At 37.4% G+C, this 13766-nt stretch overlaps 1 protein-coding gene across 15 annotated transcripts in view; it reads right to left on the reverse strand.

Annotated features, from left to right (window-relative positions):
- Positions 1 to 13766, reverse strand: part of TCF4 (transcription factor 4) — a 352006-nt gene that overhangs the window by 22209 nt on the left and 316031 nt on the right. For 10 of the 15 annotated variants that reach the window (XM_004422560.3, XM_014781432.2, XM_087439261.1 and 7 more), the window contains 2 exons: positions 11370 to 11446; positions 8441 to 8644 (listed from right to left, as the gene is read on the reverse strand). In XM_004422560.3, the coding sequence (XP_004422617.1) occupies positions 8441 to 8644; positions 11370 to 11446 (281 nt within the window). The remainder of the gene's footprint in view (positions 1 to 8440; positions 8645 to 11369; positions 11447 to 13766) is intronic. The other 5 variants (XM_087439265.1, XM_014781438.2, XM_014781434.2 and 2 more) reach the window with 1 other exon arrangement.

The following is a 13766-nucleotide window of genomic DNA, read 5'->3' on the forward strand; positions in this document are numbered from 1 at the left end:
ATCCGAGACACAGAAGACACAGAATGAGTGAATAAACATCTCTGTATCTTCTGATATATACAATATAGTGAACCCCCACCAGAAAATCTGCTTTTTTTGAGACCACAAGGGTAATGGTTTTTTTTTTTTTAATGCAAGAGTTGTGCCTTTTCTAAATTATGGACAATTTAGCATTCTGTCTTGGTCCCCAGTAAATGTTCAATAAAAAATATAATGATGACTGTGCCATTAAAAGCATCTACCTGCTTTTTCCTCTATTATTTAAGAAGAAAGCAAAGCAAAAATAGGATGTGTCTATTTTAAATATGTTTTTATATTTTAAAAGTGGGGATGACAACAAATTTTTGCTTTTATTTATTTAAAGTTCATGATGCCAGGGTGCTAAACACATACTTTAGGGAAAACATTTAGGGAACTAAGCTTGGTTTGTCCTAGAAGTATGGAAAAAGGCAGTCCTTTGGGTTTGATGGTCCAATGTCTTGTTTCTAGGTCACAGGACCTGAATTTGGGTAAACTATGTACTGGGGGAAAAAGAAGGGGCCATACCTAATTTGGACCCTGGGATCTGGGCATGGGTCATGTCCTAACCACCTGTCTTAGGGGTTGTTAATGGAATGTAAATGGTCTCACTGCTGTGGTTGTATTCAAAACCTCTTGATTTTTGTTTAAATTAACGCAGAAATATCAAATGGTAAGCTTAAGGATCCTGAAGCTGTTGTAACTAATCCATGGTTAAGAGAATTTCTTTAAGTCAGAGACAGAAAGACAAATACTGTATGTTCTAAGTTATATATAGAATCTAAGAAAAACAAAATCAAAGAAATAAGAGTAGAATGGTGGTTGCTGGGGGCTGGGCCGTGGGGGGAACGGGGAGATGTTGGTCAAAGGATACAAACTTCCAGCTATAAGATGAATAAGTTCTGGGGATCGTATGGTGATGATAATTAACAATACTGTATTATGTATTTGAAAGTTGGTGAGAGTAGATCTTAAAAGCTTTAACCACCAAAAAAAAAAAGGGTAATTCTATGAAGGGATGGAGGTGTTTACTAACCTTACTGTGGTAATCATTTTGTAACATATACACGTATCAAATCATCACATTGTACACCTTAAACTTACATATGTTAGATGTCAATATTAGAAAAAACTTTTAAAAAATAAAATAAAGTCTTTTTTCCTCTCTGTCCTTTTTTTCTTTAAGTTTTCTTAAAATAAAGTACAATATTGATATAGGTAAAAATTTTCATTTGAAGTTGCTAATCTGCTTTCAGAAATATTTGATAATCATGGGGATTAGTAGAGATGGTGGAACACTAGAGATAGGCAAATATCCTAATTAAAAAAAAACAACAATATAGTAGCTACAGAAAGATGATGTTGATAACTAAGATCTTGGGTGAAATTCTGTAATAGGCAATTTAAAAGACAGTTCAAACTGCTCTGAAATAAAGGCAGTGACCTCAGTCTCAAGACAAGTCTTTCTGGACAAACACCATTTCCTCATTTGCGGGAATGCTGTATGCATGGTGTCTTGTGATAATGTTACGGACAAAATGAGAAAAGGTGGACTGCATGAGAGTAAGATCAGGTGAACAAAACTGGTTGAAATATTAAACCCAAAGAGCAGGGGATGATGTAAGCACAGAGAGAATGTCCGTCGTATTGAACCTCAGGCTTTCTGCTCTATGACCTCCCATGGTCAACATTTTCATTTGTGGCTTAGATGAGGGCATTATGGTGCCCATCAAATTTGCCGAAAGCAGAGCTGGCAGAATATGTGACTGAATGAGGACCTAAGAAGACTTTTAGACTGGAAACAGATTGAAGGCTGTAGTATGAAATTCAAAGGCGTTATGTGAGGTTTTATACTGGTACAACAAAAGAATACAAAGATAGTGGAGAGACGTGTAGCTTAAGGATTTCAGCTGATTACAAGCTCCATATTTGTCAGCAGGATGATGAAGTCATTAAAAATAGGATCTTGCTAGGCTGCCTTTAATGAAGACATAATGTACTGAAGGGGTTTGGGGATAGATCCACCCCAGTCCACCCTGCTGATTTCTCGAGCACTGAGTTCAGTTTGAGATTCTACACACTAAAAGCCTTGAAAAAAAAAAAGGCATTCTTTTTAAACTAGGGAAAATGCACTGGCAAGTCATTAAGTCAAAACTTTTTTTTAGGGTAAATATTTGAAGACACAAATGCCTGACCTAGAGAAAAAAATACTAATAGACTATCTTCAAATAACTCAAAGTTTCTCAAGTATTTGTTCCGTTGACTTACGGGTACTTCCAATGGGCAGAAAAATAAAGACTGCACAGAGAAGTAAATTTGGCTGGACATAAGGAAGAATTTTCTAACATTTGATGCAAATGGGCTTTGTGGTCATTTAGAGCTACTCACCCTGGAGGAAGGAGGCTGATAGAGGCTTGTTGACCACTTGGCAGGGAATTTGGAGCATGACCTCTAAGGTCCCTGAGATTCTATGGTAATAATTGCTTAGAAATGAAGTATGTGCTCAAATATAGACGAAACTTTATGGAATCAAAATCTGTGAAAACCTAAGAGGAACAAGACCGAAGATAATGAGGCCTCTACGGATCATACCTCTGTTGAAGAGGTCCCCATAGAAACAGAATTCTCTGACTCTGCTACTCCCATGGCTACATACCAGTAAATGCTACCCAAGATATCATGTCACTGCCCACTACCCTCTCTTGTTGCCAAGTATGATGGGCAGAAGTAAACAGCAACTTGTTGCAGGAAGCCAAGGGGCAACTAAAGAGTTTTCTTAGGTTTCATTAGTTAAGTCAGAGTAACAAAATGGTTTATAATACCAGCCACAGTTTTGAAATCGCTATGGTATTTGGTTAGAGAGGAAGTTTGCTGTGGCAGTGTGGTCTTTAGTACGAACAGTGCTGGTCTCGCTGCTGGCTTGTCTGGTTTCTAATCCTGGCTTGGCCATTAACTAGTGAGTATCCAGGCTTGGGTCACTTCCCCTTTCTGGGCCTCGTCTTCAGCAGTAAAATAAGGGTAATAGGCTAAACGTCTTCTGGGGTGCTTTTAAAATCTAAAATTCAATGGTCCTAACTCTTAAGAACGATGAAAGCAAAACTAATCTGTTTGTCCTAGGAGGCCCTAAGTGGTAAAAGTTCTCATACGCTTAATGTCAGTTAAATAAAAAGGTGCTTCATCACCTAATGAATGTCCTGCTGATAAATTCTTTTTAACCCAAAATAATACTAAAAATGTTATTGAAAAGAGGGAAACTGGGCTAAGGTTGTCTTAAATCAGTGGTTTCTGAAAGGTGCCACATCCCCACCTGGAGGTTCTAGTGAGGGGTCTCAGGGGACACTGTGGAGGACAGGCGTGGGTGGGGAGATTCATAGGGCTCCTCCACCCCCAAGTCAGCCAGACCAACGAGATCCTTAGGAGATCACTCTTCCTCCACCAAGCGACAATGTGGCCCTTCCCTCCCAGATAGGAGAGCTGCATCCCTGCTCTCTTATGGGGCTTATGACACGGATGCAGCAATGTGTTTTCAAATTCTGCCCTTTTCTACTAGACTGTGAACTCCCTGAGGGCAGAGATCACATCTTAGCATAGAGCCTGGCATTTGGTAACCACTTGATAAATCTTTTTGAAATGATTAAATGGACTTTAAGCAAAAAGGAGATGGGAACCACACTGATATTATATATTAATAGTATAGGAGACTTTTAGCTTAATGATCCCAACATTGCTGACTCTACTGACAAGTAATCACAAGCACATACAAAGTTACATGAAGACATTTCTCATGCAGCTTTTGTTCTTATTCAGTTAAAAGAGGAGACTAGGTCATTTGAAAGACTTTTGTTTGGGTCTCATCTGTGGATCTGAATACTGAATGAATAATGGAGAGAATTATATTTGGAAAATTGCCATTTCAATAATTTATTTAAAAATCTGATGATTTAATATCAGGATAAACCATGGAGCTATTGAAGGCACAGAGGGGATTATAGCTGGGTATGAGTTCTTGACTAGGTTAGAGCCAAACCCAGCTGTTTCCTTATTCTCCAACATTCAGAGATTTCTGCTTTGATTCTGTTAGAAAAGTGGGTGGTTACGGTTGGAAAAATAACTCAATAATTTAAAATTTACTACTTCAAGGACCCTAGTAAGGAGAGTTCACACCTCTTGCCACTTAGCACAGACATGTTCATTTAAGAGTGTTTAGACAATGTGGGTTTTAATCTAGTGTGCTATTACATTGGAGGAAAAGTACTTTACCTCTACATTTGGGTAGAGAGCTGCTCTGGGAAGTTGGCCATGAGATGCCTAGAAACTTCTTTCATCAACCAACATTTATCAAGATTTGAAAATCACAAGCTCTTACCACCTAAAATTAGTTCTCAAAAGCTGTACCTACAGAGAATCTCTGAGGAGTGCTCATGGTAGTAAAAAAGAAGAGCATGGAATTTAGAGTCAATGTACCTGAATTTAAATGTAGCTTCACGACTTCACACTAATTACTCAAACCTTCTAAGGCTCATTTGACCAACGCTTAAAATGGACACTATTATCCTCACTGGGCTCTTGTGAAGATTGCCTGAAATAATGTACATGGAGCACCTAGCAACTTGTCAGGCACTCAGAAAATATTAGTTTTCTTTCTTCCCTTTTCACTGATAATTTATTTACTGGGAGAGAAACAAAACGTAATACACGGTACTCAAGGAATTTACAGTATAGTTGGTAAGGCAAAAGTTATACCTACAAAAGACTTATGGCTATGCATAATTGGGTAAGATAAATATCTAGCCATTGGTATGATTCATAGTGCTATGAGAGCAGAAAAGAAAATTACTATCACTGGTAGAGGTAGCAACGGAAGGCTTCCTGGAAGAGGCAGAATTTGAGTCAGAGCTTTGAGAATGGGTAGGAATGAGAGAAGAAGAGAGAAGTGGGTAGGGCAGGCCAAGCCAGATAGATATAAAAGAAGTACCTAATGAAAACGTACAGGGCAAATTCTGGTAATATGCACAGACTGATCTTGCTGGAAAAGTTTTTGCATATTGGAATAGCTAAACATAAGGTTTTTGGTAATTGGTAATGGGGCTTAATAAGCTGGGCTAAGAAATTGGTCTTTATCTTGTGGATAATGGAAAGCGGGTGAAGGTTTTTGAGCAGGAAAGAGCATGGCCAAATCATATCATCTAGAAAGCCCGCAAGTATACAACATTCACTCTAGTGTCATGAGCCGTGCTGCTGTGAAAAAAATCCCTTTCATTATACTAATACTTAGTAAATCACTGAAGACCTACTTCAGAACTCCAAGGAAAACATTTTATGAATCAAAAGCTAAGTACAATATGTTAGCAATTAAATGAGATAACATAATAGCCGAGGCAGAACCACAGTTTTCCCCACCACGATTTCAAGCTGCTGCAGAAAGAAATGCTTATATCATCTTCCAAGTTATCAAGTCACTTTGTTTTGATTTTCGGAAGGCAGAGAGAGAGGAAACGAGAAGAGTGTGGGGTGAAGAGGATTCCGAGCTGTCTATTCTTTAATCAGAAGGAATCATTAAGGAGAGTTACAAAAGAGATTGGCGCAAAAGAAAACCAGCCCCCGGATGGGTCTTCCATTACCACAACTCGCTTAGATTCCAGAACAACAAATGAAGGTGTGTAGTTGGGAAAGAAACTCCCACCCTTGCTTTCTCCGCCGAAGTTTCCGGTGCATACCTCCCACTGCTACTTTATTTACTGCAGCTGGCCAAAGTTTTATGGCCTGTTTCATGTATTAAAATTCAAATGTGGAAAACATTACCAGTATCCTCCTTGAATTTTTTTTTGTTGTTGCGGGGGAAGGGGGGGTGGGTTTTTTTTTGTGTGTGTTCTCCTTCAACTTCCTTTTTATTGTGGAATGTATCAAATGGTCAAAGGCTAACTTCAGACTGACTAAATTCAAAAACTATTTCCTTTGTTCTTATGTTTTTGTTTGAAAATTCATACCAGTTTGCACAAGGAAAAAAAATGACACTCCGATCTCTTTCGCACACTTGAGAGCTTCAGGCTGAGGAGCTCAGATTCTGTGGACTCGCTGAATATTTTCGAGAAGGAAGGAGAAAGACTACATTTGGTTTAAAAGGCAGCAGATTGTGGCCATGCCACATCCCTGGAGTTACTCTATTATCTGGTTGGCTCTGTGGTCATCCTTGATGGAACTCTAAATGTCTTCAGAGGAGTGAACAGGAACTTTTTCTCATCAGCAAAACTAGTAGCTTTATTGCCTCTGCATAGTTTTTTCAAAATCAAGTCAAAGACTCTTCTGTCTAATATTGGCCAATTATTTTTTTTATCGCTCTGTCCCATTCTCTCCCTTTCCCCTCCACCTGGGTCAGTCCAACCTCCCATCTCCAAAGATGATCCCAGTTTCTTCCTCCTATCCCACCTCTGAATCAGATCCAGAAAGGAGGCAATTCAAAGGTCAAATAGTTCCAAAAGGCATCTATGTACAGTTTATTCTTTTAAAGAACCACTTAACCTACATCTGGTATTTTAGAGCAAACTTTACATATTTATGGAAAAAACTGTCTCTGAAGCAATGCCCTGGGTGCATGCTGCATCCGTTTAACATATGCAAAACGAACACAGCTACAGAAATTAAACTATTTTTCTCTTGATTGAGAGCAGATATACAGAAATGGTTATAAGTCACAGATCTGGCTTTTAATAAAGCCAGATTTCTTAATTAAAAGCAGTATTGTTTAAACATTGTCGTTAAAAAAAAGAGCTGTACAAACCAAAATCTCATATTATATGCATCCCAAGTGTATTTAACACATTACCTGAGGCCAAGCTAAATTAAAATCTAGATTTTCCTTTTGTAAACTCTTAGCGACTGTCATGAATAGACAAACAATTTTTATTCAATGATGAATTTTTAGGATAGAGGTCAAGGAAAAGAAAAAAAAAGATTTAGCTTTGGCATTCAGAAATATCTTTCCACATTTTAGAAGTGAGTTCATTGCTTCTATTTATAAACCAGTATTTTTGGTTTCAAATTGGTTGCAGGTTTCAATAATACACCGCTCAGGATGGTACTCTTAACCTTTGTCTTTTATTAAGAGAAACTGAAAGGTGGGCAGAGGAATATTATTGAGCAAGAACTTAGCCTCAGAATAATCTGTACTTATTTTGCATTCTCTTTTTGGAATCTTCTTTAAACAAGAGATGCTATAGTAATAACGAAAAATAGAACTTTTTAAGAGCCTATAAGATACAAAACAAGACACTAATGTGTGTGATGACCAGGCAGGAGTTTGTAAGGAGCAGAATTACAAAGAATCACTGGTAAAGTTAAATTCTCCACCCATTCGGGCACCTCATTAATTGTCATCACTTAATATTTTGTTAGGAAGTTTCTCTGAATCTTCATAATCAGCAAAAAAAGGGATACACTCCCAAATCCTTTCCAAAAGTAATGGGCAAAATTGAAATTCCAATTGTAATATGGAAAAATCTGCTTAAATATTATTCAAATATAGACTTCTTGAAAAATAGGTAGAGGTGAAACTACTATATACATCAAATTACATAGTGCCACCTCTATATTTAGACAAATGCACCACGTATTTCTACCTCCCATACTCAGAATCAAAAGACATCGATTTGGCTTCTTCAATAAAAAAAACATTTTCAACTCATACATATCTGAAACGTCAGCAATGTAACATGAACATAAGTTGGGTCATTTAGCCAAAATCACCACTATGAAGAATTTAGAACACCAGCAATGACCCAGCAATTCACTGCTAGGCATACAGTTAAGCGGAATGGAAACATGTGTCCACACAGAAACTTGTACATGAATGTTCATAGGAGCAGTATTCATAATAGCCAAAGAGTGGAAATAACCCAAATATCCATCACCTGATGAATGGATAAATAAAATGCATATCCGTACAATGGAATATTATTTGGCAATAAAAACAACTAACACTCTGATGTGTGATAAAACATGTATAAACCTTGGAAACATTATGCCAAGTGAAAGAAGTCAATCAGAAAAGACTACCTCAAATTGTATGATTCCATTTATAGGAAATGTCTAAAATAGATAAATGTATAAAGAAAGAAAGTAGATTAGTAGGTGCCAGGGGCTAGGGGGAGGGAAGAATAGAGAGTGACTACTAATGGATATGGGGATTTCTTTTCTTTTTGCAGGGGGCAAAAATGTTCTAAAATTAGACTGTGTCTTGCTTGCACAACTCTATGAATACACTAAAACATACTGAATCACCCACTTTAAGTGGGTGAATTTTATGTTAAGTGAATTATATGTTAATAAAGCTGTTTAAAAAAGAGCAAACAGCAGCAGCAGTATTTATACTTGAAATTCTAATTCTATACGGCTAACTATAGAGTCTACATATTCCATCACTTACCATGAGTGAATGTCTGTTGGCTGAAAGAAGACCAGTTCCATACCCTGAGCCCAGACCACCCATTGCTCCATTATGAGAAGGTCCAATGATTCCATGCATGTCCCCGTGACCACCAGGCATAGCTGTGGATGGGCCCACTGCATGATTCCGGAGAACGTGAATAGCATCATCCAGTCTTTCTAAACGATCTTCAATTCGGCTTTGCTGTTGGTTAATAAATGATGTGAAATTTAATTTAGTTTGAAATGCGTGCATAGGTTACGTAAGTAAAACTTGAGTTGATACAAACCACACTTTGGGTTTCTGAATATATGTTTCCAATAAAGTTTATTTCCTTAAAATGAGAATAAAAATAGTGTCCTTCCTAGAAAACTGAAAAATGTTAATGTTATAATTATAGTGTTATTTTTCATTAACAAAGTAAATTCAGTAATTCTTCCAGGACATTATAGCGCACATATACTATACTATATTCCATTAACTTGAAAGAGAACTCAGATTTACTTTAGAAAAGAGAAACATTTATTGAATTTAAGGAACATTCTGGCAGGCATCAGTTAAAAATTTCAAAAAATTAACAATGGAAAGATGACCAATTTACAGTTTCCCAACTAAATTATCTTCTTGAAGGCATATTTCCTTGGTCTCCTCTGTGGCATATGATATAGTGCTAAGTATCAAATCAGGGACAGGTAAATGCATACAGATTGTAATTTATTGAGAATTATCAATTTTTACCCATATTTCTTGATTTCTATTATCACCAGCTTGTGTGTGTGTGGGGGGGGAGGGCGGCACTCAGGGAGATTCAAAATGGTTACATAAAAAAAAAATTCTGTTAACTAAAGTGGTATGAGATTTCAAGACTGAAGAATCACAAAGATTGGGATCAATGTTCACCAGGGCTTCTAACTGATTTCAAGCCCCTCCCATAGTATAGAATTCACTACCTTATACAATTAAATCATATAATTAAAAACCAACAGACTTTTTTTTCTCCATTTCAGCCATTAGGATCCTAGTTTTCTGCAACTAGATAAGGTCTATAACTTATAGTTTTTGGTTAAGAAAAAGGACATGCAGATGTGTGTTCATTTTTTTCAGTGTGATCAATAATGATATCAAAAAGACATCTGCATACCACTCTCCAGGGTGTACTTTAAAATACACCATCTCATTGGATTCTCATTCTACATGTGTTAAGGCAAGCAGGGAAGACATTATTATCCTTTCCATATACATGTGCAAATGAAGCTCAAAGAAATTAAGTGAATTAATTACTCAGTGTCACACTGCCAGGAAATGGTAAATTAGGGTTAGACTCTAAGTCTTTTGACTTCAAATTTAGTGCCTCTTTGCACCAGATCATGCTACAATCCACTTTGTTTCCAATGGTCTGTGCAAACAGATGTACCAGCTCTACTGCATGAGAAAAACAATTTCTATTATTCAATACTGACAGGAAGAATGTGTATCTAATATAGTTAGTTTACCGTACACGGCATTCTGATTTGGTGGGCTTTGGTGTTAAGGGACCTCCCCTAAACTCCTAGCTCTGCTACTTATATGACCTTGGAAAAGTTACCAAACTCCTTTGGGTCTATGCTTCTTATTTCATAAATTCCCTAATTTATGAAAATGGGAATGATAATACATATTTCCAAGTATAAATGTTAACATGAAAAAAATAATACAAGTGCCTGTCATCCTTTCTGGCTCACAGCCTCCTGGTGGAGAGAGTAGTTTCTACTTGCAAATCCCTCTTGAGAGCTGAGAATTCAAAGAGAATTGAAGCTGTAGTTCATAACCTAGTCTCTACAGATCTATAGCTGGACAAAACCCAGTTTTGATAGATGGGTCCTAGAAAATAACCGATGGAGGTAAACACTTAAAACAACTATCTGTCATTTGGATGCAGGCTGCAGATTAACTGGGTAAGGGAGGTCAAGCATATGCTGTCTCACTCTGTGGTTGCCTTTATTGGCTACACTGCATAGCTGGATGATTCACACACTACAGCAAGGAAGGGCACCACGAAGGGGGAAATCCACTTTCGTGTTTTCATTTTTAGATTTTCCTTAATTGAAATAGTAAGTCAAAGGGAAAGGAAACTCTGAACCGCTGACAAGACAATAAGTTAGATAGACAGATAAACTTATGCCTTCTTCCACATTCCATTTCAAAATATGGAGAAAAAAACGGGAAACTCCACCTTGAAGGACTGAAGAGCTCCTTGCTGCTCCCCCTCCCCATCTGATTCACATCTAGACTAAATAGTGCACAGAGCAGTGTTGTTTCATGCATATTTCCAGCCCCATCCACCACCAGTTGAGAAAGACTAGAGTGCCAGACACTGAATCATCATATGAGCATTTATAATATTAATGACAGCCATGGAGATTTTCAGCTAGTCCTTAACTGAAAGAGGAGGCATTTAACGATATCACTAGATTTCTATGAGAACCAAAGTGAATGAGAAAATAGATAGTAGGCTTTGTATTCAGAGGTCAAGAGGAAAACTCCTACAAACCAGTTACTCTGGAAAGCAAAGCAGAAGTATACAGATTCTTCAAGTGTTCCAGCTATGTAGTTTTGCTGGAATTCCAGAACTCTCCTATCAGGGAAGTTATTTAATCATCGACAGGGATCTTTCCCAAAGACGGGGAGGAGGCCATTATCCTTCTAGGATTTTCAATCTGTCTGGTCCTAGATGTTGAGAGCCCTGGGGCTTACACTGTAGTAGTATCTGGGTGACAATCTACAAACAGGAACCAGTGCAGTCTCATCACTGGCTCTAACCAAACTTCTGTGCTTAACATCAACCTACAGTTCCAATAGTGAAAATAAGAATCTTGGAGAGTGAACTAGATGCAAAAAGAGAGACACAGTCCAAGAATGGCTAGAGGAGAGATTAGCAGATGAGACTTACCAAAGAGTGTAAGGGTCCTTCATAATTAGGAGATGATGAGGCCTGTCCTCCGTTTCTAGACCAAACAGCTGTGCCTGCTGATAGTAAAACGGGAATTACAATGAGATCTATATAATCTTAAAAATAATCTCACCAATATCTTAAACAGTTCTTTTAGAAACAGGAATACTGATTTTCATTTAGAGAATAAGGTAAATGCATGTAAACTTCCCATACAAGAATTTTTGGATGAGGAAAACATTTTAAATGTAAAATATGTAGACTTTACATAGACTCAGAATTCTCTCAGGCTTCCTCCTAAGAGGGAACATTTGATTGATTCCGAATTTTTAGCTAGAGAAGGTTCCTGTTGAAGGAAAACTATCACTACATAGTCAAGGTACTTTTAAGAGCACAAAGTGAGGTTTTTTTTTTTAGATCTTCATGCAAGGCCAGTGTGTTAAACCAAAATTCTCTCACCAATGAAAAACAGCTTTGCTACTTGTTTTTAAAATGATCCTTAAGAAGGGATAAGCCTTCAGAAACTATTTAAGGAAAAAGATTAGTTGGCAGTGATCCACTAAACCAGAAATTCAAAAACTCAATATAACAGCAGTAATAAGTACTTTCTTTTGAAAAAAATTTTTTTATGATCCACTAAACTTGAAGGTAAAGAGAGATTCCTGCTATAATAAATATTACATGTCAACCTACAAAATAAAACCCACTTTTAAATTTAAAATAACACACACTTGGTGTAGAAAACTTAAAAAATAAATAATTCAAGAAAGGAAAAAAAATACATACGATCTCACTGAAATCTTATGCCCTGACACTGTTAGCACTTTTAAAATCCATTCTTCCTATCACTTCTGGGTGTGCCATGTCTGTGTATTTTTATGCTAAATAAAATCAGAATATTTTGTTCAATTACATTTAGTGACAGAATCTGGACAGAGTTATTGGTATGAAAACAGCAATATGTCCCCATATTTACAGCTTCCTAAAGTTCTTTCTTCCTAACACGTGGTCTTCCATGATGCGTTACCAGGACCCCAACAATGGCATGCTCTAGTCTGTTTTCTGTGTCTTTCATCTAGAGCACTGCTATTCAGCTTTAGGGTATTTGTGGCATTTTCCCGAATGACTTGTGCTTCATAACTTTCCCCTCCCATCATTAACCTAGAAGCGGAATGGCAGAATGGTAAGCACCAGATTCTCGTCCAAGCTCTGATATTGCTACTGGTGTAACCTCAGCAAGTCACGCACCCTTTCTGGGCCTTAGCACACTCATCTGTAAAATGAGAGCATCAGCATAAAATAGTGGATCTCAAACTTTATTAGACTATAGAATATTTTTTTCCAAATTATAAAACAGACAAAATTAGAGCTGCTTTGTTTGAAATGGGGAACTTGGAGTTCTCCCTGCTCAGAGTCCCTCAGCACCTGCCTCACCAAGCTAGACGCTGTCTCAATCCTTCTTTGGTTCTGGACATTGATACTTGTGATCATTTTCCAGACCCTAACATATGCTAGTGAACCAGAAGTGTATAACAATTCTGAATCTTACTTTCCATTTCTGTCACGGGGAATGTTTCATTGCTGTTCCATTATCCTCTTAATAGCATCTCTATTTCTTCCCAGTTTCAACTTTGTCTCTATGGACATATGGACTTCAAGGTCCAGCTACCCCTCTCTCTATTCGGTAACCCTCCCAGGTTGATGAAGGTTTGGAAAAGACTGATGTTAAATCCCACCTACGCTATGGCCATCACCTCTGAAAGCTTTGTGGCAGTCGGAAACCTCCTATTCTCTATCAGGGAACTGAGTTTATAATGGGCCATGTGAGTGAGGCATGCAGGGAATAATATAGAGTTCAAGGAGGCAATCTTTAGGCAAGTGACTCCACAATAAATTACAGTAAGGTCAGGTTTCAATCAGGTACAGATGTGATTTAGTTTTTTTTAGAAGCCACCTGTCCTCCTTCCAAAGAGCAGAGACACGCACCAGACAGGACCTTCTGGAAGCACTTACATTGGAAGGGCAATGAGCCTCGTAAATGGACCCCTGAAAAGTGAAATGCTTTACTAACATAATCCAACAACTTATAACTTTCTTATTTGAAGCCACAGGCCATGTTAATTTGTTATATTTTAAAGACAAATGTCCCCTTTCATTCCACACAATTACTTCACAATTTATTTACCAAATTATAGTTTTCCTCAAACATTCCAATGCCGTGGACTGTAAAGAGGGAATTTGGAAAGTCTAAAATTTCTGTAAGAAATGATCCTTTTGAATAGTCTATATTTGATGACTATACAGTCTATATTCATATTCACGACTATATTAAATGAGTTGTCTCATCTGAGATCTTTTATTGGAATATATTATTCTGTTGAGTATCTTCTACAGAGC

The sequence above is a fragment of the Ceratotherium simum genome, chromosome 14, assembly GCF_057802395.1.
Source record: "Ceratotherium simum simum isolate JZ-2026a chromosome 14, ASM5780239v1, whole genome shotgun sequence".
NCBI lineage: Eukaryota > Metazoa > Chordata > Mammalia > Perissodactyla > Rhinocerotidae > Ceratotherium > Ceratotherium simum.